This window comes from Hemibagrus wyckioides, linkage group LG15, assembly GCF_019097595.1.
Source record: "Hemibagrus wyckioides isolate EC202008001 linkage group LG15, SWU_Hwy_1.0, whole genome shotgun sequence".
NCBI classification, from domain to species: Eukaryota; Metazoa; Chordata; class Actinopteri; order Siluriformes; family Bagridae; genus Hemibagrus; species Hemibagrus wyckioides.
The window spans coordinates 17,407,092-17,432,335 of record NC_080724.1 but is presented as its reverse complement, the minus strand read 5'-3'; the positions used below and the strand labels follow the sequence as shown (position 1 = coordinate 17,432,335).

The 25,244-nt window shown below is 41.2% G+C and overlaps 2 protein-coding genes across 2 annotated transcripts; one reads left to right on the top strand and one right to left on the bottom strand.

The window, feature by feature from the left end:
• Window positions 1-11,157: 11,157 nt before the first annotated feature.
• wnt1 (wingless-type MMTV integration site family, member 1) lies at window positions 11,158-15,606 on the bottom strand. Its single transcript, XM_058410760.1, has 5 exons — window positions 15,452-15,606; window positions 15,160-15,268; window positions 12,787-13,040; window positions 12,333-12,598; window positions 11,158-12,241 (listed from the first exon to the last, which is right to left on the bottom strand). Exons 1-5 carry the CDS (start codon window positions 15,459-15,461, stop codon window positions 11,750-11,752), a joined length of 1,131 nt encoding a protein of 376 aa, XP_058266743.1. The 5' UTR covers window positions 15,462-15,606; the 3' UTR covers window positions 11,158-11,749.
• Window positions 15,607-18,554: 2,948 nt separating this feature from the next.
• Window positions 18,555-25,096, top strand: wnt10b (wingless-type MMTV integration site family, member 10b). The gene is made up of 4 exons (XM_058410758.1): window positions 18,555-19,463; window positions 20,778-21,040; window positions 21,250-21,677; window positions 22,135-25,096. Exons 1-4 carry the CDS (start codon window positions 19,390-19,392, stop codon window positions 22,627-22,629), a joined length of 1,260 nt encoding a protein of 419 aa, XP_058266741.1. The 5' UTR covers window positions 18,555-19,389; the 3' UTR covers window positions 22,630-25,096.
• Window positions 25,097-25,244: the final 148 nt, after the last annotated feature.

The window sequence follows — 25,244 nt, the reverse complement described above, 5'->3', positions numbered from 1 at the left end:
ACTCTAGTATCCCTTTAACGATACAGTGACTCTTTGAATCGATTCTTTGAATCAGTCACTAAACGAAGCCGTACTCTGGTTCATACAAGTCCAGTACCGGAAACTAAGGGATGCTGAAATTACCAAAGGCGTTTATATTACAGTTCACTGGACTTCTTGAATCTGATTGGTCAGAAGGTGTTGATTTATTTTCTATAGCAGCACTTGGACAATAATTCCGGGTGCCAGGCAAATCACATGTGTATATTAACATGCTGTTTATAACGCGTTTCTATAGTAACAACCTACACAGGATTAGTATGGCGGACGCTTCACATATTTCTTAGAGCCACATCACACCATTCTCTCTGGTTCCTGGTTCTATAATGAATTGTTTGGAAAGAGTTTTCCATTAAACATAACCCTCAAATAATTAAGTGCCTTGTTTACACGTTTGTTTTACTTGCAGTTTTTTATTACTCTTCATTAGTCACGTAAAGTTAATCTTTAACAATGAATATTGATATTAATATTAACACAAATAAAGGCGGTTTAGAGAACAGAAGGTTGGTTTGTAACGAAAGAATAATAACCAGGCATATAATTTATAATAATAGAACCAATGCAGTTACTAAACTTCACCACTAGAGGTCAGCAGATGGCTTTTCTTTTTTTAATGAGACCCTGAAAACTTCACTCACTGCCAGGTGGAGTTAGAATACTATACTGTCACATTCACAGAGATTAGTGAATTTTGTGTTATTTTTATTAATTTTTATTAATTTATTATTTAATTTTTTATGCTATATCTGTTGACATGTTATTGGGAATTTTCATATGGGAATTCCGCCTCTTTTCAGGGAGTCGGATCACCAATAGGAGTCGGTTCATCTATTCGACTCTTTGACTCATTATCTTTTTGAATATACCTGACAACGTTGCGATGTTTTTGATTCTTCTTTACCCAACTAAAAAAGTGTTTAAACAAATCGTATATAAACATTTGTAAAATCAGTAAGGCACTATATATTTGCAATGACAAAACAGTAATCATCTCTGGATTAACGTTACTGTACGTGTCTCACAAACTGCGAACGAAGATATGCGAGTCGATTCTCACCTTAAAGAGTCGACTCAAAGAGTCATCTCATTAGTGTGTTACTCCTGGAGATTTTCCGGCTTTACTATACAAACCATACCTGCTGAATAGCTGGTGAGTTGGTGAATTTGTTCTGTTTCAGCCAAAAAACAGCAATGTGCGGGGTAATAATGCGTTTAAAATAATATAGATCACTGAAAATTGACTTCTATACCACCAGCTTAATCTCAGGGACCTGAAAGTGTGTGTAATTGCTGATATAGTTAAGTTTTATGTAAGAAGATTCAGGTTCAGATTTAGGTTCTTTGTGGTTTATTTTAAGCTTCAAGAGGGAAGAGAGGATGGTGAGGGACTGAGTGTCTGTAGCTCAGTGATACAGGAACTAACTCGTCTTATGGATGTTCCACAGCTTTAAATGTACTACAGATAGTTTGGGAAAAGGCACTACATTGCTGTGGTGTGAGTGGAATAAAACTCTGGATATGATGAGGTCATAACTGCATCACAACATTGCGTCATTGATTATTTTACCACAACAGAATAATAGGAAAACCACAGGTTATTCAACATTGAGGTGGTTAGGCTGGTTACAGTAACTCAGCACCATGTCTGGATGCATTACATCACCCTCGTACTTTAACAGATCCTACCGAGTGATTATGACCTAGGTAGTGCGGTTGCAAAATATAGATAAAATTGACAAGTATGAAAATGATAATGCTGTAACAGCTTAACTTGTGAAATCACTCAGTGGTGTGACTGAAACAGTCCTCTTACAAGTTGAGGTGCTGGTTCTTCTAGAGCAGAACGATGACATTTTTATTGATGAAGCTTTAACTCTTGTGTTTGTTTAAAATATGAACCGCAAAAACAAGACCAGACGATCGACACGGACCTGAAGATTTTACACCATTCTTTTAGGTTGCATGGTGGGAAAGTGAAAAAGCTGAAATAGAAATGAAAAAGAAACTAAAATGAACATAGTTAAGAATAGAGTAGTTCTGTACTTGCAGGTTTTTTCCACATTAAGGCTGACATTTACACAGAATCGCTCAGGACTAGAGTCGGAGTCGGGCAAATCAGGTCTAAAAGAAGCATGGAAATGATGTGCTGTGTGAAACAAGTTGCTTCTGGAAGTCTTCATACTGTGCGATGAGCAAGTGGGTGACCGGGACAAGTTGAGGTATGTTTGTCATGTGGTGTGTCCACAGAGGAGAAAGTTTTTTTAATGCAAGTGGATATGACTCCTGTGGTCGGTTGTTAGCATGCAGGTGCCTGAGAAACCTTTTCCTTGACTGCGTTGGTTCAGCTTCCAGATGCTGAATGGTTCATGGCTGGGACAAGCACATGTTTAAAAGATCCTTGCAATCAAATTCTCATCCACTCATGTACTACTCATGCAGAGTTAATGTGTAGTTGTGGTACCAATCCTTCCACCCCCTGCAGTAGTCAGCTCATTCTCATCGAGGTTAGTCACTTCACCAGGGATGAAACGTGTAATTGCTTCAAGCCGCATGATTATGATGTCAGTGTCATTTCAGCTCATAATGTGTCAGGCAGTAGCACTGCAGTGGCCTGAGAGAGAGATACACACACTCACACACGCACGCATACGGAGAAAGAGAGCGATGGTGACATGGGAATGTGTCAGTGTTCCTGTAAGCCACTATGCTCCTAAACTGCAGCAAATAAACATTCTTCTGCTCGTGTGTCACAGTTGAGAACTCGCCCACTGTGCTGTAAAAACCAGCAGTAATTAAAACCAAAACACACAGCACTGTTTTCCCTTGTGTTTGACTTTTCTTGTTGCATGAATTGCATTTAGTCAAAGGCGACATATCCTCATCTTCATTTTCATGCCTGTGTGCAGAAAATCAGTCGGCCAGGCTCAGAGTCCAGCACTATTTGTCATGTTTCCTGCTGAAAGATTACTGATACAGCAGCCTGGTTGAGTAAAGTCAGCAAACTGTGCTGGGAATAAAATTGATCTAGATGAGCTAGATAAATTACTGTATGGCTATGACACAGGCTCCTGAGTAGTGCAACAGAAATGCATATCAGGAGATCACAAGTTGCTGCTTCAGACATGAGAGAAGATAGCAGCTTCATCTGAGGAGGTTAAAGTCACTCTCCTTAGTTTATAGGGGTTCACGGAGCCGGCTGTTGGGTTTAGGTTAAAGTTAAAAACCTTTAATGGCGCTCAAACTCAGCACTGTTTGACTTAGTATACAGTTATGCAAGAGAGATTGCTTACTTTCCAGCGTTACTCTGGTGTGTCTGGGTTCAGTCTGGTTCCTCTAAAGGTTTCTTTCTCTAGTCACCTCAAGAAGTATTTCCTTGCCACCATCACCTCTGGCTTACTCATTAGGGATACATTCAAATTAAAATATCTATCTATCTATCTATCTATCTATCTATCTATCTATCTATCTATCTATCTATCTATCTATCTATCTATCTGTCTATCTGTCTATCTGTCTGTCTGTCTGTCTGTCTGTCTGTCTGTCTGTCTGTCTGTCTCTCGATCTGTCTGTCTATCTTTCTGTCTGTCTGTCTATCTTTCTGTCTGTCTGTCTGTCTGTCTGTCTGTCTCTCGATCTGTCTGTCTATCTTTCTGTCTGTCTGTCTATCTTTCTGTCTGTCTGTCTGTCTGTTTTATAAATGGTGGAATGTGTGGGTGAAATAAGAAGGGGAAGTAAACTCGTGCATTCCTTAGTCTAAATGACATTACGCGAGGATTGTTTGCTAATTGTGAAGTCCTAAACGTTTACATTTACAGAATTTGACAGACGCCCCTTTTCCCAGAGAAGCGCTTTGTGGTCTTCATCAAAAACAGATCCTCATGAAAATACAAATAGTCTGAGTCAAGCTAAAAGCCAGTCAGAAAGGAAATACTATGAGTTAATATATGTCAACCCAAAAAAAAAAAAAAAGTACACGTCAGTGTTTATCTTTTTTAAATGAAATTAGTTTGGACAGCCAGGGGAAGTTCATTCCTCCATCTGGGTGCCTGGATAGAGAAGACAGAGAAGAGTCTTGTTTGCGTGTCTTTCTTGTATCGTGAAGGATAGATTTAGATTTACACAGTCAACACACATGGATAACAGTTCAAGTTAAAGCGACAAAAAAGCAGTTGGATAAATAAGAATATAGCAGATGTATGAGAATAGACCAATATGAAAAAGTAGAGAAGATGGAGTTAGTTGGGAAGGGGATGTATATAGTGCAGTAGTGAAGTGCACACTGTACACTAGACTACATGAGAAATTAGCTCAGGTCAAACTGTGCCTTTAAGGGAATGTGATGCTGGACAGGATTTTATAAGTACACAACCCCTTTTTTAATCATCTGCTATGATTTGATAGTGTCAGTGTTGTTAGACATCGCCCCCTATTGGTGATGATTTAGGGTCTTCAATCTGCCCACTCTTTTACTCCAGGTACTCCGGTTTCCTCCCACAGTCCAAAAACATGTACATTAGGTTGATTGGTAATTCTAAATTGCCCATAGGCGTGAGTGTGTGGTTGTCTGTCTATATGTGTGGCCCTGTGATGGACTGGTGACCTGTTTGGGGTGTACCCCTGCCTTTCGCCCAATGTGTGCTGAAATAGGCTCCAGCAGATCCCCGTGACCCTAATTAGGAATAAAGCGGGTATAGAAAATGGATGGATGGAATCTACCCGCTCTCACCTTGAGATAAGCTTTTAGTTCCTTCATGCAACTTTTCTTCTGTGATTAATAACGGCAGAACCTACTTTCTGGACTTTGTTTAGCTGCTAAAATGACTGACTACAATCAGCATGGGAATAAATATTTAAACTTGTCTAAAGCTATAAAAAGATCAAAGACAAGTATTGCTATCGTGTGTGTGTGTGTGTGTGAGAGAGAGAGAGAGAGAGAGAGAGAGAGAGGGAGAGAGAAAACCATATTTAAACTACCAAGCACCATTTAGTCCACTGAATTTTTCAGCGATTCACACTTCACTCTGCTGAAACTCAGTATTCATGACAGTTTATTTCACGCTCAAAATGCAATACAACTATCATACAGCATGAACACGTCTCAAAATAAACTCATACCATCCGAAAGCCAGTCCCGGGTTTACTCAAATGAGAACTGTAAAAGAAAACAGAAGAAAACCCATGATTGTCTGGTTACGTTATATAAACCTCCTCTATCAAGAACACTGTATCCATCAGAGCACGAAGCAGTAACTGGTTACGGTACAGCAGATGACATATGAAATGGTTTTGCACATTTTTTACTTCATAGAGCAGGCGTCTGTATATACAAGAGGACTCCAGTGTTCTGTTACTGAACAAATTATGTTGTTTACTGTAAACCTGGTTAACTCGGTCTGCGTAGGATTGCCACTCTTCCGAACATCAAAAGTGTGTGGTATCCTTTCTGGCCACAACACAGCCTGATCTTTATCTGATCACATGGATCTTTGTAAAGCTGATTTGCTCTCCATTTAAACATGAAGTCACTTTTTAACCTTATTCCCTTTTTCCCTAACCCCATAGAAGAGTGGAAAGTGTATCAGAAAGGGTTTTTATTACAAAGGGTGCACGTCACTTTTCTGTAACTACAACAGAGTCTGTTTATAGCTGCTATGATGTAAGTGATAATCCATCCATTTTCTATACCCACTTTATTCCTAACACATTGGGCGAAAGGTCACCAGCCATCACAGGGCCACATATAGACAGACAATCACTCCTATGTGCAATTTAGAATTACCAAACATATATGTTTTTGGACTGTGGGAGGAAACCAGAGTAAACCTACAGAGGCACAGGGAGAACATGCAAACTCCACACACAAAGGCACCCGGGATTCAAACCCAGGACCTTCTTGCTGTGAGGTAATAGTGCTAACCACTAAGCCACCATGCTGCCCCTGCAAGTGATAATAGAAACTAAATTGTCTCATGAATGTTACATAAGTTTACCCTAGTCTAAAAGCACAATGTTTCATTTATTAAGAACTGAAACGTTTAGATCACTGGAAAATAAGCGAAATAACACACTTTAACATCGGAAAATAATCTGCTTCATGTCAGATAGTATCACACCACCCAGGCCTGGATTATTTTCAGCCTGGCACATTGTGTATTATTTCTTCACTAAATTATAGCATAAGTCCACAGACACCTTCACACACACTCGCACAAAAAGGCCAAGCTCTTTACGCTGGGTTTATCCAGGGAAGTCGTGCAGCAGTTTGGGCAGCGTTTATGCAGTGGTCCTCAGGGTGTTGAGGCTAAACCACAGACGTCAGCATGGTCGCTCGGTGTGGTCCAGCGGTCTGTCCACATCCCCCACTCATTCCCAAAGCCCAGCAAGCACATCCACGGGAAAGCAACAGTTTGAGAGTTTCTGGACTCGCGTATCCGAATGAGAATTCTCTTTTTCTGTCTCTCTCACACTGAATTTTAAACGTCTTTTGGTGTCGTTAATCAGAGACATGCAGCATAACGGTAAAATGTTTTATTTTTGAGCTTCATCTCTGAAGTCTTGTGGATGTGGAAAATGTTTTATGATTTTTTTTATAGCTTCGAATTCTCGAATGGTCACCACGAATATTAAAACAACACTCTCTTGCCACAATTATGCTTGAAATTCTCCTCATCTGCTCATTCTCATAATTATCGACATAACTCAGTAGTGTTATAGGGCCAGTATTATTATGGAGATGAAAATGCTAAATTGTTTTCTGTGTTGATTTATTCATTTGGTTTATTAACAACCAAAAACAGATGACATGCATTTCTCATTTGAGACTTTAGTTGTTATTGAATGGCATTTTAAATACATTCTCATGCCTGCTATGCGTGCTGGGTGTTTCTCGGCAGCGTGGCGGAGAGTCTGAGAGAATGATGGAGATGTTACAAGGGCAAAGCCATTGTGCTGTGTGGTGGCAGTTTCTTTGGAGCCACCATCTGCTGAGAGGGTCAGGCAGTCTGTAGAGTTCAGCTCTCCTGGACCCGGCCTATTGCCCAGCTGCTGTGCCTGGGCACTCCCCAACCCACGCACCACAGCACTTCCACACCTCCCAATTATCACTGCCTCACAAATTATACATAACATAATCCAGAGCGCACTGTGCCACCGAAACCCCTCTCGTCAAAGGGGTGAAACCACAGAGCGTCAGGATTTTGCGTCTCACTGCCTCCAGGCTTTTCCTTTCCCGCAGGCCTTGGGAGGAAACACCAGCTCTGCTAAAACCGACTTCGCCACACTTCTGATCAGCCCTCTTCGACCGCTGCACAGCGTGTGTTATTCAGTGTGGTGACACAAAATGTGGTCACATTCCACACACCCTGTTTGGCCCATTTCTACCCAGCAGCCCCTCAACTCCTGCGACAAACCAGTGCCTCACCAGGAAAAAACAATCTTTCAGGGTTTTCATGGAATTTTAATAAGAAGTCTTGGCCTGGTCATCACGACTACTCTTGCGAAAGATCAATGTGATTAACTAATGTCTGCATCCATCCCTGTTATAACTGAAGTGCTTTCTCCCCTGGGATAAGTCCTGAAAAATCTCTGCTCATACAGGCACCAGTGGAAACTCTGAAGAAAAGTAGTCTTCTGAAATATATTCAGTCAACATCTACTCAGTCCAGAGTAATGTGGTTTTGTCGTTTGGCACATACAAAGTGATTTAATTTATGCAATTATTCAATTAGCACCAAACCACTGCTGGCTCTTTTGGTTAAGTTGCTTCTCAAGTTAAAGGCTCCTTTGAGACACGTATTAAATCGAGGTTTTATTGTTTTTTTGAAGTAAAAAAAAAGTTTGCACTCTGCAGACTGGCTAGTTAATAAATCTTCTCCTTCACTCCAACAAATATACGTGAACAAAATTAGCATTTTTGACATCTTCTATCCTTACATCTCTGGTGTCTGAATCTAAACTTCCTTCTTTCGCTCTCCATCTTTATTTTTCTTCACTGGTCTCATCACTCTCCTTGCACTGAGAGAAATGATGAATTTATGAATTTTTTTGAAGGCTTGTTTTCTTGTGCTTCGGTTCAGCACATCTCTCTTTCCCAGCCTCCCTCCCTGCTTGCCGCCTGGCAGGCCTACGTGTCAAAGGTGGCTGCAGGAGAGCAGACTGTGGGAACAGCCGGTCAGCCTCGCTCGATCCCCTGCTCCCCAAGCAGAGGGGCAGCCATCAATCCCAGCCTACGTGAACCCCCTCGTCTCCCCTCCCTGTCCCCGCAACCCACACACTTGCTCCCCAATAATCCGCGGAAGCAATTTCATCTCGACTCGGGTGGCGGCCCATTGTCGCCAGCCCCTTCAATCTTTCCTAATTAACTCTCGCTTTGTCCCGTATCCGAGCTTCTGGACTCATCTCTCTGACATTCCGATCGGGGCTGGTCTCCGCACTCCCAGGCAACCCTCGGACCCTAATCCCACCAAGAACCCAACCCCTCCCTCCTTCTAAGAAACTCTTTCCATTTTTTTCCTTCCCAACCTGCCGATCACCTACTTACGGAGTTAGGTAGGGGCATTAACTCCTCGGGTTTTTGTGAAAGGAGAGAACGAAGGAGGGGGTAAGGAGAAGAGGGCCAGAAAGCGACTCCAACCCAGACAATTAGAACAATGGCCGAAGCCAGTAGGGGGCTAACTCGCAGCGTCACGCCTGGACGGTGGGGTATTTTGTCGGTTTAATGAATTGTCCATCAGTCCCTGGCTGCATCACAAACCGTGCAGCGAGAGGACAGCAGGGACCCAGACACTAAGTCGGTATTTATTACACTGCCTTTGTCACTAATTGAGCTAATTATCACTGACTCCTCAGCACTCCCACAATGACAGTACCCCTCCACTGCCTCCCTCATCCCTCCAGTGCCTGGGAATGCCGCCTTATTTAGTCTCTTTATCCCTTTTCCCAATCATCTCTTTTCCTCACACTCATGGCTAATGCTTAGTATTTGTGCACGTTCAGCCTTCCAAAGTATATCTGTGTACCCATCAACCTCTTAGGCTCAGGCGCTTGGACTTAAAATCCATTTTTGGCCTGTGCGGCATTGCTTCCTGCTAGCTCACAGTTCATTTTTTCCCCTTTCAAGCAAGGCTATTAGGATGTACTTAACAGCACATCTTTGGTTAACGGAATAATAAATTTCAGCCTTGGCACACTTTTAAAAATATATAAATATAATTATAGAGCCAGAGGATATGTCTGTCATTAGTCTCATATCTCCTAGGCTTTTCGTCTCTGCATCACTCCAACCCTCACCCTCATATCTCCTAGGCTTTTCGTCTCGGCATCACTTCAGCCCTCATTTGACCGCTGTTTTACGCTTTGTGCAAGTCTTTCTTGAGATTCTTCTCACTCTCTGAACTGTCTCTGACGTTTGGCTTCCTGTCAATACTTTGCGCCACTTCTCTGCGTCTTTCAGACATGTCCCTCTGTCACTTCTCTACTTCCTTCTATCACCGTCCCTCTGTTTGTTTCTGTGTATTGGGTGTGCGAGTTGTTGGATAAGCATGGTTTTTCGGTTCTCTGGCTGGCCGACCCACATCGGACTGAGAGAGGACTGTCTCCCGGTATCCAAACTCCTGTGGTCACACTCGTCCGCCAGTTGGATGGGGGGAAAAATGTACTGTCATTATTTCTTTATTTTTACCGACATTAAGTAAATGAAGCAAAACCTTTGGTGTTGTAAAAACATATAGAATCGACGCTGTGTTTTGGCACCGCTCACTTTCTCTCTGCGGTTCGTGTGGATTTGGGGTGGAGTGGCATGCTCATGTGCTGTCAGCAGTGACTTTCGGTTTAAGGGATCTAATCGATCTGTGCACTTGCAGTGTGGATTTATCTTAAAGAAGGCAATTTGCTGTGTTTTTATGACATGATGTGAGTGACAGCAATTAAAGTGAATGTTCTCTGCATTAAACTGAGTAACCAAATCTGTCAGTCAATATATCAAGACGTATATCAATATATATATATATATATATATATATATATATATATATATATATTATTCAAAAGAAAGGACACTTTTTATTTGAAAATATAAACTTTATTTAACTATTTCTCTATTTCACAACATGAACATTTGATCTAAATCTTAAACTGTGAAGCCCTAGTACTAAAATATTTTGTTTCTTACTGCCCGTCTCTATCATTTCCATACGACGAAAAATAAATATTTTATTTTTATTCAAACACACCAATGTTCAGTGCATGTAAAACATTTTGTTTTCAGAGAAAAAGAAAGAAATCCAGGGCAGTTGTTATGTGTTGTGTATATATTCATCAATTTGTGTTCTAGCAAAAACTCAGTGAATGAAAATACACATGAAAATATCGATAGCTTTTTCACTCTTTTATCACTCTTTTTTAGCTTTTGGATTATATCATTTCTTTTAATAATTTCTAGGTTTCGTCAGCATAAATATATATTTATCTATGTTTAATATTTACAACAATTTGGTTTTGCCAGCTGATATACAAAACAGTTGTGGTTTCACACTCCACGCTTCACTGTAAACTAGGTAGCAGGTCATTTACAAGATTATCTCATATCTTAGAATCATCATTTTATTTTACATAGTGGTACAGGTGCCCCGTTTTTCTTGTGCGTGGTCTGCTCCGACTTCTCTGGATAACTTTCGCTTCTTACACAGTTACTACATTTTTTAGTGCTACTCCATATGCCCACGAGAAGCGGATCAATTCAGAAGTGTCGTTCAGTGTTTGGTCACTACATTCATTCATTTTACGAGAAACGTATGGTCTCTCTGTTGATGTTTGTTTGCAGCCATTCTTTATCAGTACCACGGTGTGGTATACCACATAGTAGTGATTACGAATACAAAATGACAGGACATCGTTAGCCAGGTCGGGAAGTACGCAGAGTTTGAGTGGGAAATCTTAAGAATTTGGATGAAGTCCAGAATTCCTGCACTATACAGAAATCGAGAAACAGCACATGCTTGAGATGTACTTGACAAAATGTTTTTTTGTTTTTTTTTTGTAAGAAAAGTTGAGCTGCAGCTAAAGAAAACAACACACTGATATTTTAAAGTACTATCCTGCAGTAGGAGTTTTTCACCGTTTATGAGAGAACATGCTTGTGGTTCCCTGGCCACAGAAACATCTGTCAGAGTTTGTGTCCAGTTCCTGCTTTCCAGTTTCTTGCTCCTTGGAGAATCATAGCGCAAAGAGAGGGAGGAGATGGCAGAACCCAGAGACTGGTGGTTCTGGCCTCCAAATCCATACGTATTTTTGGACTGTATCCTTCTCAGTAACTGCCTAGTTTCTCTGTGTGCCATAGTGGATAGCAGTGCATAGTAGTCTCCATCGCATCTCATTCATCTGATGCACTCGCTCTAAATCTACTATTATAATGTTTAGAGTAAACGCTTAAACATAGGGTTTGTGCCCAAGCACTTTAGAAATGCACAGCTTTTTAGGATGTCTCTCACAGTACAATTTTTAATGACAGCTCGGTTTGACGTAGAAAAATAATATCAAGGAAATGGCTGATTATCATATGTCTCGCCATAGTCAGGTCAGTTGCTTTTTGTTTCGATCCACGTTAAAACAAAATCTCTGCCAGTTTCTCTATTTTCTGTCACCTGGTCCATCACTGACCACTTCCAAGCCCAATTGATGATCTCAGGGACAATGCCAGCTGCCACAGCCGTTATAGACACTGGTGCAGTGTCTGCGTACTGGTGCAGTTGAGGCAGCTCACGTGGCAGCACCAGTGGAAAGTGCAGTGACATCTCTCAGTGACCTTCTCAATCCGGGTCTTATACCCTCTCCCGCAGCACAGCAACTCGCATCCATCCAACGCTGGTGAAGAACTGTTGCAGGTGCGCCCAGATGTGCCGAGCGTACCCGTTTTGCTGTTGTAGGAGCAGAAGTTGGGTGATTTTTCAAAGTAGACGAGGTCTTTTACAGAAGGGAGTTTGTGAGCAGGGTTCTCGGGCTGCAGGTGGCGAGGGTCGGCTCGATGAGACGCTCGGTTGCTGCCTTTATTGGCATACACCACTCTGGAAGCACCATCAAAACGGTCTTTTAATAAGTCTCCAACCGTCCTGAAGCTGGGCAGACGCATCCAGCAGGTGCGAATAGTGCAGGAGCCCGACATCCCATGACACTTACACTCCTGACGCATCTCTGAAGAAACGGTCTGTAGAAAAAGAGGAAGGAGAAATGTTAGACTTGTTAGATTTATATAACTATATGTTACCATTTTTAATAACTGATTACTGGTGTCTTACAATTCTCCCTGCCTCATTATTGTGTACGTTAATGAGGTATCGCAGGTCTCGGCCCCTCTCACTGGAGTCCACAAACTCTCGTGTAAACATCCTGCCAAAGTCGACGTTGTCGCTACAACCTCCCCAGTGCCAATCTGGACCTCCAGGCCCTCGTCTCCGGTAGTCACAGGTGCATGACTCAATAGAGCCTTCAGAACAGGACCGTGCCACCGCATGGGTAATGCCGGCACTTGTGATGGCAAACACAAAAGCCGTCTCTCGGCAGCCTAACAAAACAAGACCCACAGCATTTTTTTTAGGGATTCCATGTGTACTTTTAGAAACAGCATTTAGTCAAAGCAGCTGTTGCATTTAAATTCCACATTACAATAGCCATATAATAAAATAGCTTACAAGTGTGTGGGGAAAATAGCCTTTATGTAAGAGTGCAGAGTGAAATAAAAGATAAGCTTACCTCTGTTGATGATTTTGCCGAACACCGTAGGGCTATGGGATGTCGGACAGTTCCAACGGCGGTTGCGGAACTGCCACTTACACTCCTTGATGGCCGAGTGAAGACCGGCAGCGATGGCATGGAGGATGCCGGGGTTTTGCCGAATCAGCCTCCTCTGCCGACGGCTTAGTAAAGCAAGGCTAGGGTCCAGGGCTAATTGTACATTCTTGCTATTGGTGAGGAGGTTGGTGGATGATGCTACATTCACAATCCCCCTGGAAGAGGAGAGACAATGATAAGCCTGACGACGTAATGCTCTCAAAGTCACAAGAATTGTTTGTTTCAGTCATTATGTAGAACGACAAGGAAACATTAAATCATTTGTCACAGTTCATTCTTTCACATGTTCTCTCCCTGATATAACATGCTCTACTTATTGTGTACAATTAAATGTGTAGCAAAATACAGTGAATTATTTGTGGTGATGTTCAAATTACAGAGCATCGTTACATCCAAGACGGCCAGACGTAAGGCTTCTAAGATCCTCCACATAAAACAGGAAATATTTTCTTAACCTTGACCTAATAAATAAATGTTGCTATAACTGTAGGCTATAATTACTCAGAACAGAAACCACTAAGTTAGACTTGACTGGAGATGGGCCAGTGCTATACCCAGTCTTAAATAATATCAAGTGACACCAAATATTAATCACAAATTAGTTTATTAAAGGCTTTTGACCACAAAGGCTGCGTTTAGCTCTGAGCATCTCATTTTCTTTGCATGTTATTTAAAGCCAATTCGTATTGGTAATAAGAATAGATGTCCATGTTTTTTAATGTGGCTAAGGTACAAGGTTTATTAGTTAAACAATTAAAAGGATTATTACTAAAGCTTTGGTGTCTATTTTATAATGCATATTAAACCAATTTTCCGTAAATCTTATCTTTATGGGTGTGACAGCCTTAATTTTCACTCTTCAGTTTTCTTAAATCCGGGTTTTTCCACTTTTCCTCTCCTTCCAGCTCCAGCGCACATTTACCAGTGCTCCCACAGAGCGAAAAGATTAAATATACAGGAACTATTGTTCTTAATCTATTCATGGAAAGCCACAAGATGCTCTTCCTACATAATGAGGCATTAGAATTGAGCAGCTTACTTTGAGCTTCAGAATAAATGTGCAGTTCTAGGTAAAATTATCTGCAATAGTGAGATATATGATGTATCGTCTTCCTCTTATACTGCAGTGATTTGCAATGATTACTTATTAAAAAGGTTTTAAATGGTAATATGCTATGCTTTTTAATCATTTATAGTGACTCTTATTTTCTCTCAGAATTAATAAGAGAAATCTTCTCATGAAACCAAAGAGTTTCCCATGGTGCAAAACATTTCAGGGTATTGATACTGGAGACTCCTTCCATAAATTTTAAATAAATGTCTCCTTACAGAACACATCACAATATCAACAATTATACGGGGTTTTTTTAGTTTGTATAGTGTTGGATTATACAGATCGCCTGGCATACAAATCTATGTGAATGAGTTACTATAGAAACTCTAGCACATTAATATCACACTGTGATTTGCCTGGTAGTATGCACTATCGTCAAAGCTGCTATTGTAGAAAATTAATCATCACTTTCTGACCAATCAGACCCGAGCGATGTGATAGTACAACGTAATATTAAACACCTAGTTTATAACAGCGTGGGCAAGGGCTCACCCTTATACAGGAATATCCACGAGAGAGAATATGGACATGAATCGGATCTGGAAGAGATCTGATATATATCACTCATGATATAAATCCACTTTTAATTTAGCCCATATTGGAGAGAAATTTTTGTCACACGTTCAAGCCGCACTGTCAAAATGACAAGGAGAGATACAGGAGAGAGACAGAGAGAGAGAGAGAGAGAGCGCAATGACCTCTGTTCTGTGTACTTTATTTGGCTGAATTCTTTTACTCCTACATGCAGGAGAAAGTAAGGTTTCGGAAGGTTGTAACAGATTAACGAGCGCAAAAAGAAAACGAATAAAATTTCAGATTTCTACAACAGGGCCTAGAATAAGGTTTGGTAACGTCTTGGCGTTTTTAGCCCACTAATAAGTTTAAAAACCTATTAATCTAGTTTACACAATAGACCAAGGACAGACTAGACTAGACTAGTCTAGAAAGAATAGACTTCAATTCAGGGGTACTATATTAAATATAGTTTAGGTTGTTAAAAAAAAAGTCCGCGTCCGCCCTACTCAAGAATCTTCATCATCCTCCCCATCACCATCGTCACTTTCATTATCATCATTATTATATACATCATAATTATCATAAACATAATCATCACCAGGAATAGTTATTTAGAGAGAGAGAGAGAGAGAGAGAGAGCTCACCACCACCGGCCGCTGCTGTTGGCCGCCGCTGAACTGGAGATGCGGGAGGAGAGCAGCAGCACGCAGGCTGCTTTCAGTGCGGTGAACAGCGCGAGAAACTGCATGGCACCTTCAAAAGAGAAGAGTGTTAAACTACACGTGTGTTTATTTCTGTTTATATGGCTTTAGCTGGTCATATAAATAAAACATAATATAAAAACTATCTATCTATCTATACATATATATATATATATATATATATATATATATATATATATATATATATATATAATATGTAAATGCTTGCACTTACCACTCCACATTCCACAGAGAGACACGTGTTGAAAAGCTCACACCGTTTATGTCCGTTTCTGTGATTGAAATGATGCAGGACACCGTTGGAAGCTGATGATGATGATGGTGATGATGATGATGATGATAAGTGATGCTGCTCCGCTCAGCTCCTCTCAGTGTGCTGCTCTCAGTCCCGCACACTTGATCCCCTCGGTGAGTGATAGACGACACATTCTTCACTTATTGAGCGCTATGAGATGAACAAAAAAAGGGGGATTTGCTGCACTCATCTCCCTCAGTTTTCCTCCTCCTCCTCCTCCCACCCTCCTTTGAAAAAAGGACTGAAAAGATGGATAGGTTAATTCTCTTCATAGGCACCAATGAATGAAGAAAAAACACTCAGAGAATGAGGAGAGGAGGACGAATAAGGAAGGGGAAAAAAAACCCTTTGCAGGTTTAGCAACCCGGCATATCAGTCGAAAAAAAAAATTATCCGTAAGATCCATTTAAGGGTCAGCTGATGCGTGCAGTTGCGAAATGTTTATTTCCCACTTCGTCTTTGCGTCTTCCATTTGTAATTTAGCAGGATTTATTCCATGAGCAGAGTAAAAGGCTGTGTGTGCAGAGTGCGGTGGGTGTGTAGCATCTCTCTCTCTCTCTCTCTCTCTCTCAGGACAGTACAGACAGAGCGCAATATGAACCATCTAATCTGGCCCGTTTTTGCCCACAGTGTTTGGATTACTCCCTTTAACCGCGTCTCCTCCCTCTCTCACACCCAGAAAATAAAGTTTTCATGAAGTCTTCATGAACTCCAGCTAATGTTCATCAACCCTTATTTTATTTTTCCACGTGAGTTATGGATACTAGGGCTACTCCGGTTATAATTCCAAAAGTCAGTCCCATGTGGAAATTCATACTTTGTTTTTGGTAACAAATTTTAGGTGAACAAGAGGTAAATTATGCAGGATCTGGGGGAAATACCTATTAAAGATACAGTTTATCAGCCTAACAGTATTTTTCTAAACATTTATCGAATGTTTCGGGGAACATTTTTATGGGTTGTTTCGAGGGGTATGGATGAAAGGGCAGTTGTTTTAGGAGGATTAATAACTCTTTGGATTAAAAAAAAAGTTTCAGGGGTGACACGAACTAGAGAAGGGAACTAAGTGGAGATACGGCTTCCAACATCTGGACGGCAGACGTTTGTTCATGCAGCGCATGGCCACTGAAGCCGTGGCAGCAGTCAGACAGCGCTGGATATATCAAAAATCTTTTGCACTGAGAACAACCCCTGGGGAAATATTGTGCCGTCTTGCTTTTGTTTAACTTCTTCTTCTTTTTTTTGTTAGGGTGTTGACGAAAAAAGGGTGGTGTCCTCCTACATTCTTCGGAGTTCACATCCTCATCCACGGGTGCGCAATTTTATCGTTTGTCCATTTTATCACGATTCTAATATTGCATATGCTGTGTTAGAATGCAAATATCGTGATATGCAAATGCTGTCTCTCTATCATAATAATAATAATAATAATAATAATAATAATAATAAATGTTTTATAGTGTGCTGTGATCAGTGTGGCAAACCTCAGACGCTCCACATTTGAATCTACTTAAATCGCAGCATGCACATGGAAATCATTTTGCTCAAATATAAAAACAATATTTAGTTATGGTCAGATCAGTGCACTTTTATTGCAAGCAAACTTCAGCTACATCGCCAGCATAGTGCAATGGGAATTTGGTATTTAATTCACGTCGCACGGTCCTGTAGGCTCAGTGGTTTCTCTGAGGGTTTGCACCAAATGGCCAACTGAAGGAAATGCTCTTTTTGTTTGCGGGTGTTTCATTCTGCTCTTCCCTCTTAGCTCTTGAAGGCGCTTAGACTGGTTTCCTGGTGCACTCATGCGACTCGGAGCAGATTAGCGGCAATCCGGTTAAAGGGATATGTGCCTTTTATACACAAATCAACTTCAAATCACTTTTTAAGCCACTTAGAATTTACACGCCATAGCAACAAAAATGCTAATGCACTTTTTATTGCTTGAGATTAAGGAATGAAACAGAGGAGATTAGAGGAGGAATTGTCAGTGTCTCTTGTTACTAGTAGTTATAGCTGGCTTTAACTTAATTTTATTAAATTAATCCGACTAGTTCGGGGCTTAGTTTTCACATTAAGAAAATAAGCCGATTCTCAGATATGTCGTGGCCTCTATGTGCGTAAAACCTATAGGGTCTAGAGTACTCTGAAGGTTATGACAATAACAGAGCGAAGATGTACGCTGTTTGTTTTGTCGTATGTATCTTTCAGGACGGTGCAAATTATGTACCTTTAGGTCATAGGGATCTACCATAATTTTTTTCCAGGTTAAATATGCAAAAGGTTCCAAATATTCTTTCGACAGGGTAATTGTACCTTTATTTGCACGAGAATATGTGCTATTTTTGTGCAATTTGGTACCTTTATTTCCGATTTTTATGTGCGCAAAGTTTATCTGAATTGTATATACGCAAAATCATACAATGCTACATGTGAAATTTGTGACACCTTTTCGTTTTTTATTCGTTTCATAGGTAAAACCTAATATGCGCTCAACATCTAAGCAGTATGAATTGTATTATAAATAAAAATGTAATACCCATATTGTTTTTATGAGTAGACTTGATTGTCCAGTAGCCTATAATGCATCCCTGCACCCACAAAAATGCACCAATAAAAATCATTTTTATCCCGATTACAAAATAGGCTGATAAGCGGACGACTGTCAGTATCTCGCGCGAGCGTGTGCAGTCACAGAAGTGTCTGTGGGTGGGTGGAGTGGTGCATCAGCCGCTTATTGTTAGCAGAAGTACACGCCTGCCTGCTGCTGCTATTCGGGTTAATGCACACATTTCCACCTTCAGCACCTTTCATTGCCCCCAAAAAAGTGTTAAACTAAATGCATGTAATCCTACACTTTTCTTCTCTCTCTCTCTCTTTTTTTTTTTAGATCTCATGCTACTCCCGTACAGAACATCCACATGAACTATATTTACGCATGCGTTCTTTAGCCAGTGTTTCACATATTATTCCCATGTTGCGTGTGTTTTTATTTTCACATGGCATATGGTTTTATTTTTGACACGTGGGTATTTTTTCGTGCGATTCATTATTCCCATGTCTGATTTTTTTTATATGTATTGTACGTTTTATTTTAATTCTTATGTATATCTTTGCATGTGTTTTTTTCTCTTGCAATTCATTTTATTTTCAGCATATTTATTTGTACACAGGATCTCGCCCGTTTCACATGATGCTACATGTCAGGATATATAACCTGTTAAATTGCACCTTTACACGTTTACCACTTGTGATCGCATATATTATTCATGCAATCACGTGGGGGGGGGATGAGCACGCGTAAATAGTATTGTAATTTTCCGTGCATATTTGTGCCTGATGTTAATTCCAAAGCGGCCATTTGTTCTTGTGTGGATCCGTTCTATTCTCCTTTTATTCCCCCAATTAATTATTTAATCGGATATGGGTCAATTAAGCGGAAAATGATCAATCTATAGGCTGTTTCGCTATTGATATTGGCTTTGTGTAGAAATTGCTGTTAAATAAAAACAGCATGCGTCACAACTATTTGTGCTTTACGCATGTTACGCAGTATACTTAGCTTATTTTTTAACAAAGACTTAACGACTTTTCTAAAATCATTAGTGCACTTAAATTCCTTGCTTAATAGTGTAACCGGATCCTTTCAATAGTTCAGTGGAAATCTGTGGAAATAGCCGCCCACCCGTGCATGGCCCCCTCCTCCTGCTTCTCCTCCTCCTCAGTGCAATGCGCTCCTTGAGCTCACCACTCAACTCCGCACTATAGTATTGAGCTCGGCTTCTCTCCTTTAATTCTCCGTTAATTGCTAATTATCGCCAAGGCGTTTTAATGTCCCGTCTGGAAAAGCGCTTCCTGCGATGGCCGTGTCCTATAAAGCTGCTCTGGGCCGAACGCTGATGCTGGCGCTCGCGCTCCTCTCACCTGCCTTCACGTAAGTGCTTAAGGATGCAACTCCCTGTTTTCATCTGGAAAGTTCCCTTTAACGTGTGTGTGTGTGTGTGTGTGTGTGTGTTTTGATATTTTGTTGAGAATCAAATAGGGAATATCTGACAGTTTTGACCTTGTGGGGACATTTGGTTGGTCTCTACAATTTTACAAGAATTGCAGCTTTTATTATTTTTTATTTTTTTAAAACCTAGATCCAAAAGTTGACATTTGGCTACTGAGGATAAGGTCAGGGTTACATTTTGGAGTAAGCTAGCTTTTATTATCTGCATTCTGTAATCGTCTTTGTGTGAAAATTTGATAGGAAGCTTGACTATTCACTTCCTACCTAACCTGCATGACAGATAAAGCTATATACAGATAACCTACATAACCTATGTATATTTATAAAGTGTGTAAAGTTGTTTTAGTTTCACCAGTGTGATATCTAAAGTTAGTTTGAGCCATACTTATCAGACACACACACACACACACACACGTTCATACTAATCAAAACCAGTAATGCACATGCCAGGGAAAACTGCACTAAAATATCCTTTGTAATGCCATAGCCTTGACTCTATCTTGGGGGCTGGAGTGGGAGGAAGCACAAGTTAAAGGTCATTAATAATTGCTTTTGAATGGTTCCACTTTTGGGCAGAATTAATGTCAATGAGTAAATTGGAAAGTCCATGTCCATATAGGATTCCCATGTGTTGTGTATGCTCGAAAAGCATTTTTAGATTTCTAGGATTCTACTTTTCAAAACCATTTCTTGATTAAAGGTTATAACTAAGCTACCCATGATTGGCTCAAATGCTTTGAGAGTTTGCTCAGACATCCTTATTACCATGTAGATAATTATCTATATTATGGGGATACATTTGATATAAATTTTAGCAGACATATTTCTTTATTTCTATGCATACTATGAATGAAAATTGGCCATCACAGGGATTGCTTGCTGTACTTAAAGGAATGCTGCAGAGCTTCGACACTGATTAGCAGCATCACATTTTTCCATTCGCTGGACATCTGTCGAATTTTCTAGTCTTTTCAGCAGCTTGAAATAAATAAAAGTACCTTTTGTGGGTCATATAATCAGAATGCTTTGTATTAAGTTTAAATATATAAGAAGCATGTGGGCTTGAGCCTTTCCATCCATTAACCAGACAAAGCAGTAATCATTTCTGAAACAGAAAATATGGAGCTTTTCATCAGTGCCATACATCACAGTCAGAAATTATAGTGATCTCTTTTTGGAAGCGCTCCCATGTTGCTCTATTGGCGAGTGTGATTAATTACTTGCCCTCTTTCCCAGTGTGTTGTGCAACGACATCCTTGGCCTGAAGGTGGCAGGAGATCCAGTTTTGACCCCCAATGCAGTGTGTTTAAGACTGGCAGGCTTGAGTAAGCGGCAGATGAGGTTGTGCGTCCGAAATCCCGATGTGACGGCCTCTGCCTTGCAGGGCATACAAGTGGCCATTCACGAATGCCAACACCAGCTCAAAAACCAACGCTGGAACTGCTCTACACTGGAGAACCACGGCAAGGTGCCACACCAAAGCACCATCCTCAACAGGGGTGAGTGGGGGGTCAGTACTTTGAAAATGAATGATCACTAGTTGCTGCTGGAGAACTTGTTCCCTTCCAGGTCAGAAATGTTTCAGAAACCAGTTTTCTTTTCCTTGAAAATCCAGGTAGAATGTTTCCTTCAGAACTTGCACAAGCAGCCTCACTGTGTTGCTCAGGTATAGTCTACAATACCTATCCTCTCTCTGTCTCAACAATAGGTTTCAGAGAGAGTGCCTTCTCCCTGGCTCTGCTGGCAGCTGGTGTGGCCCACTCCGTGGCTTCAGCCTGCAGCATGGGCAAGCTGCGTGGCTGTGGCTGTGATGCTAAGCGCCGTATAGATGATGACAAAATCCGCCTCAAGCTAACTCAGCTTCAGCTGCAGACCTTACAGAGGAATGGCCTAAGGCATACACCTGAGTTTAAAGCAAACCACAGCAAGCTACCGTCTTACCTGCACTCCTCTCATCCTGGTACAGTCCTCAAACCAGAGGAACTCACGACACTGCAGGACACCTGGGAGTGGGGAGGCTGTAGCCATGACCTTCGCTTTGGTGTCCGCTTTTCCAGGGACTGGCTGGACTCCAGAGGTTCATCTCGTGATATACATGCCCGAATGAAGATGCACAACAATCGTGTTGGCAGACAGGTATGGTGACAGGATGGAAACAGTATTACGCCTATGTTTTAGTACAGTGTAATTATAACAGTCTGTCAAGCCAATTAAAATGACATTGTACAACAAGTTAAGAAGGTTAAGAAACTTTAAAAAAAAAAAAACTGTTCTTTTCTCTCTCAACTTTCCCTATTAGTTTCACTTCAGTAATAATATAATAGTTACTGAATAATGTGCTTTGAATGATTAAATAACAAGAATAATCTGTTAATAACATGCTGTTAAAGATGTACACCATTATCGATCATTAGATTTTAGCTGATTAATCAATAAAATCAGGTCATTTTCATTTTATTATGGAATTGTCCAGTAGCCAACTTTAATAAATAGAATGTAACAATTGCCATTGTTTCCAAATTCTTTTGGAAAGCAGTCTACTTTAAGGACAGAATTGCTTAATACTGATGCAGATATCACTTTTTTTTAACAGATAGTGACAGACAACATGAAAAGGAAGTGCAAATGTCATGGCACCTCAGGAAGCTGCCAGTTCAAGACCTGCTGGTATGTGTCTCCTGAGTTCCGGCTGGTGGGCTCCCTGCTGCGACAAAAGTTCCAATCTGCCGTCTTCATCAACTCCCAGAACAAGAACAGTGGTGTGTTTAACCCACGTGTAGCAGCAGGGGCAGCAGGGTCGGAGCATGGCAGGCCTCGGCGGCGCAGTCTCTCCAGGGAGTTGGTTTACTTTGAAAAATCCCCTGACTTCTGTGAACGCGACGCATCCGTGGACTCGCCTGGCACTCAGGGCCGCATCTGCAACAAGAGTAGTCCAGGGATGGACGCATGTGACTCGCTGTGCTGTGGTCGTGGACACAACATCCTGAGGCAGACACGAAGTGAACGCTGCCACTGCCGCTTCCACTGGTGTTGCTACGTGCTGTGTGATGAGTGCAGGGTCACAGAGTGGGTCAACGTGTGCAAGTGAACGTCCCACTCCTTTGACCTAATCATCGGCTGGAGGTACTGGGCAAGTGGGGGCAAACGGCATAAGCCTACTTTTCTCACACCAAGTGTGTGTTCAACAGTATCAATTTAGCCACTTCTCCTTTCAGCCCTCTCATCTGGGTTCCATTTGCTTTGTGTGGCTGTTGTTATTCTCCAAATGCCAAGTCAACAGACTGAGGAGAGGAGTGACTCATGTCATTTGTCTTTGTTTCCCCTGTTTGGGCTCTTCAGCCATGAAAATGCCCCGAACGCCATCTGTGTTCTTCACAATAACGAGGCACAACAGCAGGAATGCATTACTGCTGAAAAGCAAAGTCAATGCCACCATATACAGTTATGTGTATATTTGGAAATGTGTGCTTAATGAAATGATCTCGCCATGACAAATCTTTGCAAGTTGTGCTTATGCTCTTTTAGATGACAAAACTGGTGCCATAAGCCAGGCAGTTTCAGAGAGAAAAGAAAATGTGCCTTTTTTGCCCACTTGGTTGAATTTAATGTAAACCAGGACGGCGGTGAAGTGAATATAACCTGTACCAATGGCGGTTGGACAGTAACGACTTGAATGCTTGTGCTTCCCATAGTTTTGCCTTCAATCTGATTAGAAACAGCAATGTTTAATCTCTTTGGGGATCTGCTTTACTGTATTTGAGACTAAAATTCAAGTTCAAAATTCAAGTGCAATGAATAAAACATTGCATAAGGCCGTGTGGAGAAAATTGCCGAAATGATAATCATTTTCCAATGACACTGAGACATTTTTTTTTTCCACTTTTAACTTTTATATAAATTATGTTTAGTAAAAGTAATTATAATATGACATGAATTGTCCCTTTGTCCCACTTCAGAAAACGGTTCTGTGTTCAAATTTACTTCAGAAAGCTATTGTTTTTGGCAGGAGATTTCATGCTGGAAGTTTTGTTCTTGTACAGTGGCTCCAGAACCAAGAATGTGTCTAGAGAACTGAGATGAATGAAAAATTCAGGAATTAATCAGTATCTTGCAGAGAGTGGCTCAAAGCGGGCAGCCTGGTTTCCTTCGAGGCTGACGATTATAAGAGTGAACAAGATTGAAGAGGGGAACGACACCAGATCAGCTGTATGAACTTAACAGCTAGTTGACACTGCACCATGTGACTCTGAGGACATTTGGTGCTTGTTTTTGCCTCTGTCACTAAAAAAAGACTGGAAGGAACACTGTGCTTTAACTCAACACAGACCCAGCTAATGTCAAGGCAGAACTGAGACTTTGGACAGTGCACGCTTCAAATGCTGTAAAAATGTGAATAAACTATATGCTATTTTATAACATTTACCACTTTATATTGTGGTTTATGCCACTGCAGGTCTGGCTGATCAAAGTGGATTGTTCGACATGCCCATGACACTGTCAAGCTGACCTTGTGTGGTATTTAGCATCACAGTCAAGGAGACAGAGTGGTGTAGAATGATAAAGTGCTGGATCTCTGGTTTGCATTTCTTCATTCCTGTATCATTTCACCCTGGAGCTGCTGCAAAAGGGAATTTCCTGTCGCTGTTTCTCCCATGTGTGAGACAGAGAGGCTCAATAGCTTTAGACCCCCCTCCCACCCTGGCAGCGCTGCGCAGCCACTTACACACACAAAGCAGCATACTGACAGCATCTAGAATAATGACAACCAGATACTCCGAAATCAAAAGGAGAACGGGGAAAACACAGGGTACAGATCTGATACTGGGTACGAATGTTGTTCAATTTGCCACCAGGGAAGAGGTATGTAAGGGCAGACAGACACGCAGATAGGTAGATATATTGATATGTACATTCGTGTTGCTTATACAGTACATCAAAAGGGAGGGACACGGCTGCAAACATCTGCTTCTGGGCTCGGTGTCCAGCCTACCCTTATGCTTTTTTGATGTGGGACAAGGATAAAGAGAGAAAGGCAGAGAAAAAAAACAAGGAGCCAGCTACCCAGAACATCAAAGCGATCGCCTCAACGTGCAAGTCCTCATTAGTTCTGCAAGCCTAACCAACCCGACTTGTGATTGTGTTTGCCGGGGTTCACTTTGGCAAACACTTCAGAGGAAAGGTTCCTTTAAATTATAACTCCCACCCCCACCACAAGCCGTATGCACTGTAAGTCCCCTGCCATAACCCCCACAAACTCCCAGCGCCCAGAATCACCACGCGCTCCCCCACTCACCACTCCACCCCATAATCTGGTGTGCAGCTGCAAACATCTGCTCCGGGCTCTCTCTCCTCTCTGAAACCACCAAACTGATCAACACATCTATCACAGAGCCTCTGACAGACGGTGCAGCATGTGAAACGACACTGGAAAAGACACTTTTGATTACATCAGAGCAATGTTTATTCAGGCACTGATGATTCTCTTACGGTAATGTGCCACTGTGTGATCATGCATAGGCTACTAGTTTTCAGTAGCCTACAAATGCAAATAAAATACACCTATCATATCTATAATCTACACTTCTTAGTCATTTATTGCATGGAGAATTCAAACAAAGATACCCCATATTAAATCGAATGCACTGCGATACGGTGTAAATATATTTCGAAATATAAATATAATTACAAGCTCCATCATCAGGC

Excerpts from the sequence above, each read along its gene's own strand:
- wnt1 (XM_058410760.1), bottom strand. Across the intron at positions 13,041-15,159 it reads AACAGCAGCGGCCGGTGGTG|GGGGATTGTGAATGTAGCAT; the intron begins GTGAGCTCTCTC and ends CTCCTCTTCCAG. Across the intron at positions 12,599-12,786 it reads CGGCAAAATCATCAACAGAG|GCTGCCGAGAGACGGCTTTT; the intron begins GTAAGCTTATCT and ends TTGTTTTGTTAG.
- wnt10b (XM_058410758.1), top strand. The coding sequence starts at position 19,390 with ATGGCCGTGTCCTATAAAGCTGCTCTGGGCCGAACGCTGATGCTGGCG. Across the intron at positions 19,464-20,777 it reads CTCCTCTCACCTGCCTTCAC|TGTGTTGTGCAACGACATCC; the intron begins GTAAGTGCTTAA and ends CCTCTTTCCCAG. Across the intron at positions 21,041-21,249 it reads AAGCACCATCCTCAACAGGG|GTTTCAGAGAGAGTGCCTTC; the intron begins GTGAGTGGGGGG and ends TCTCAACAATAG.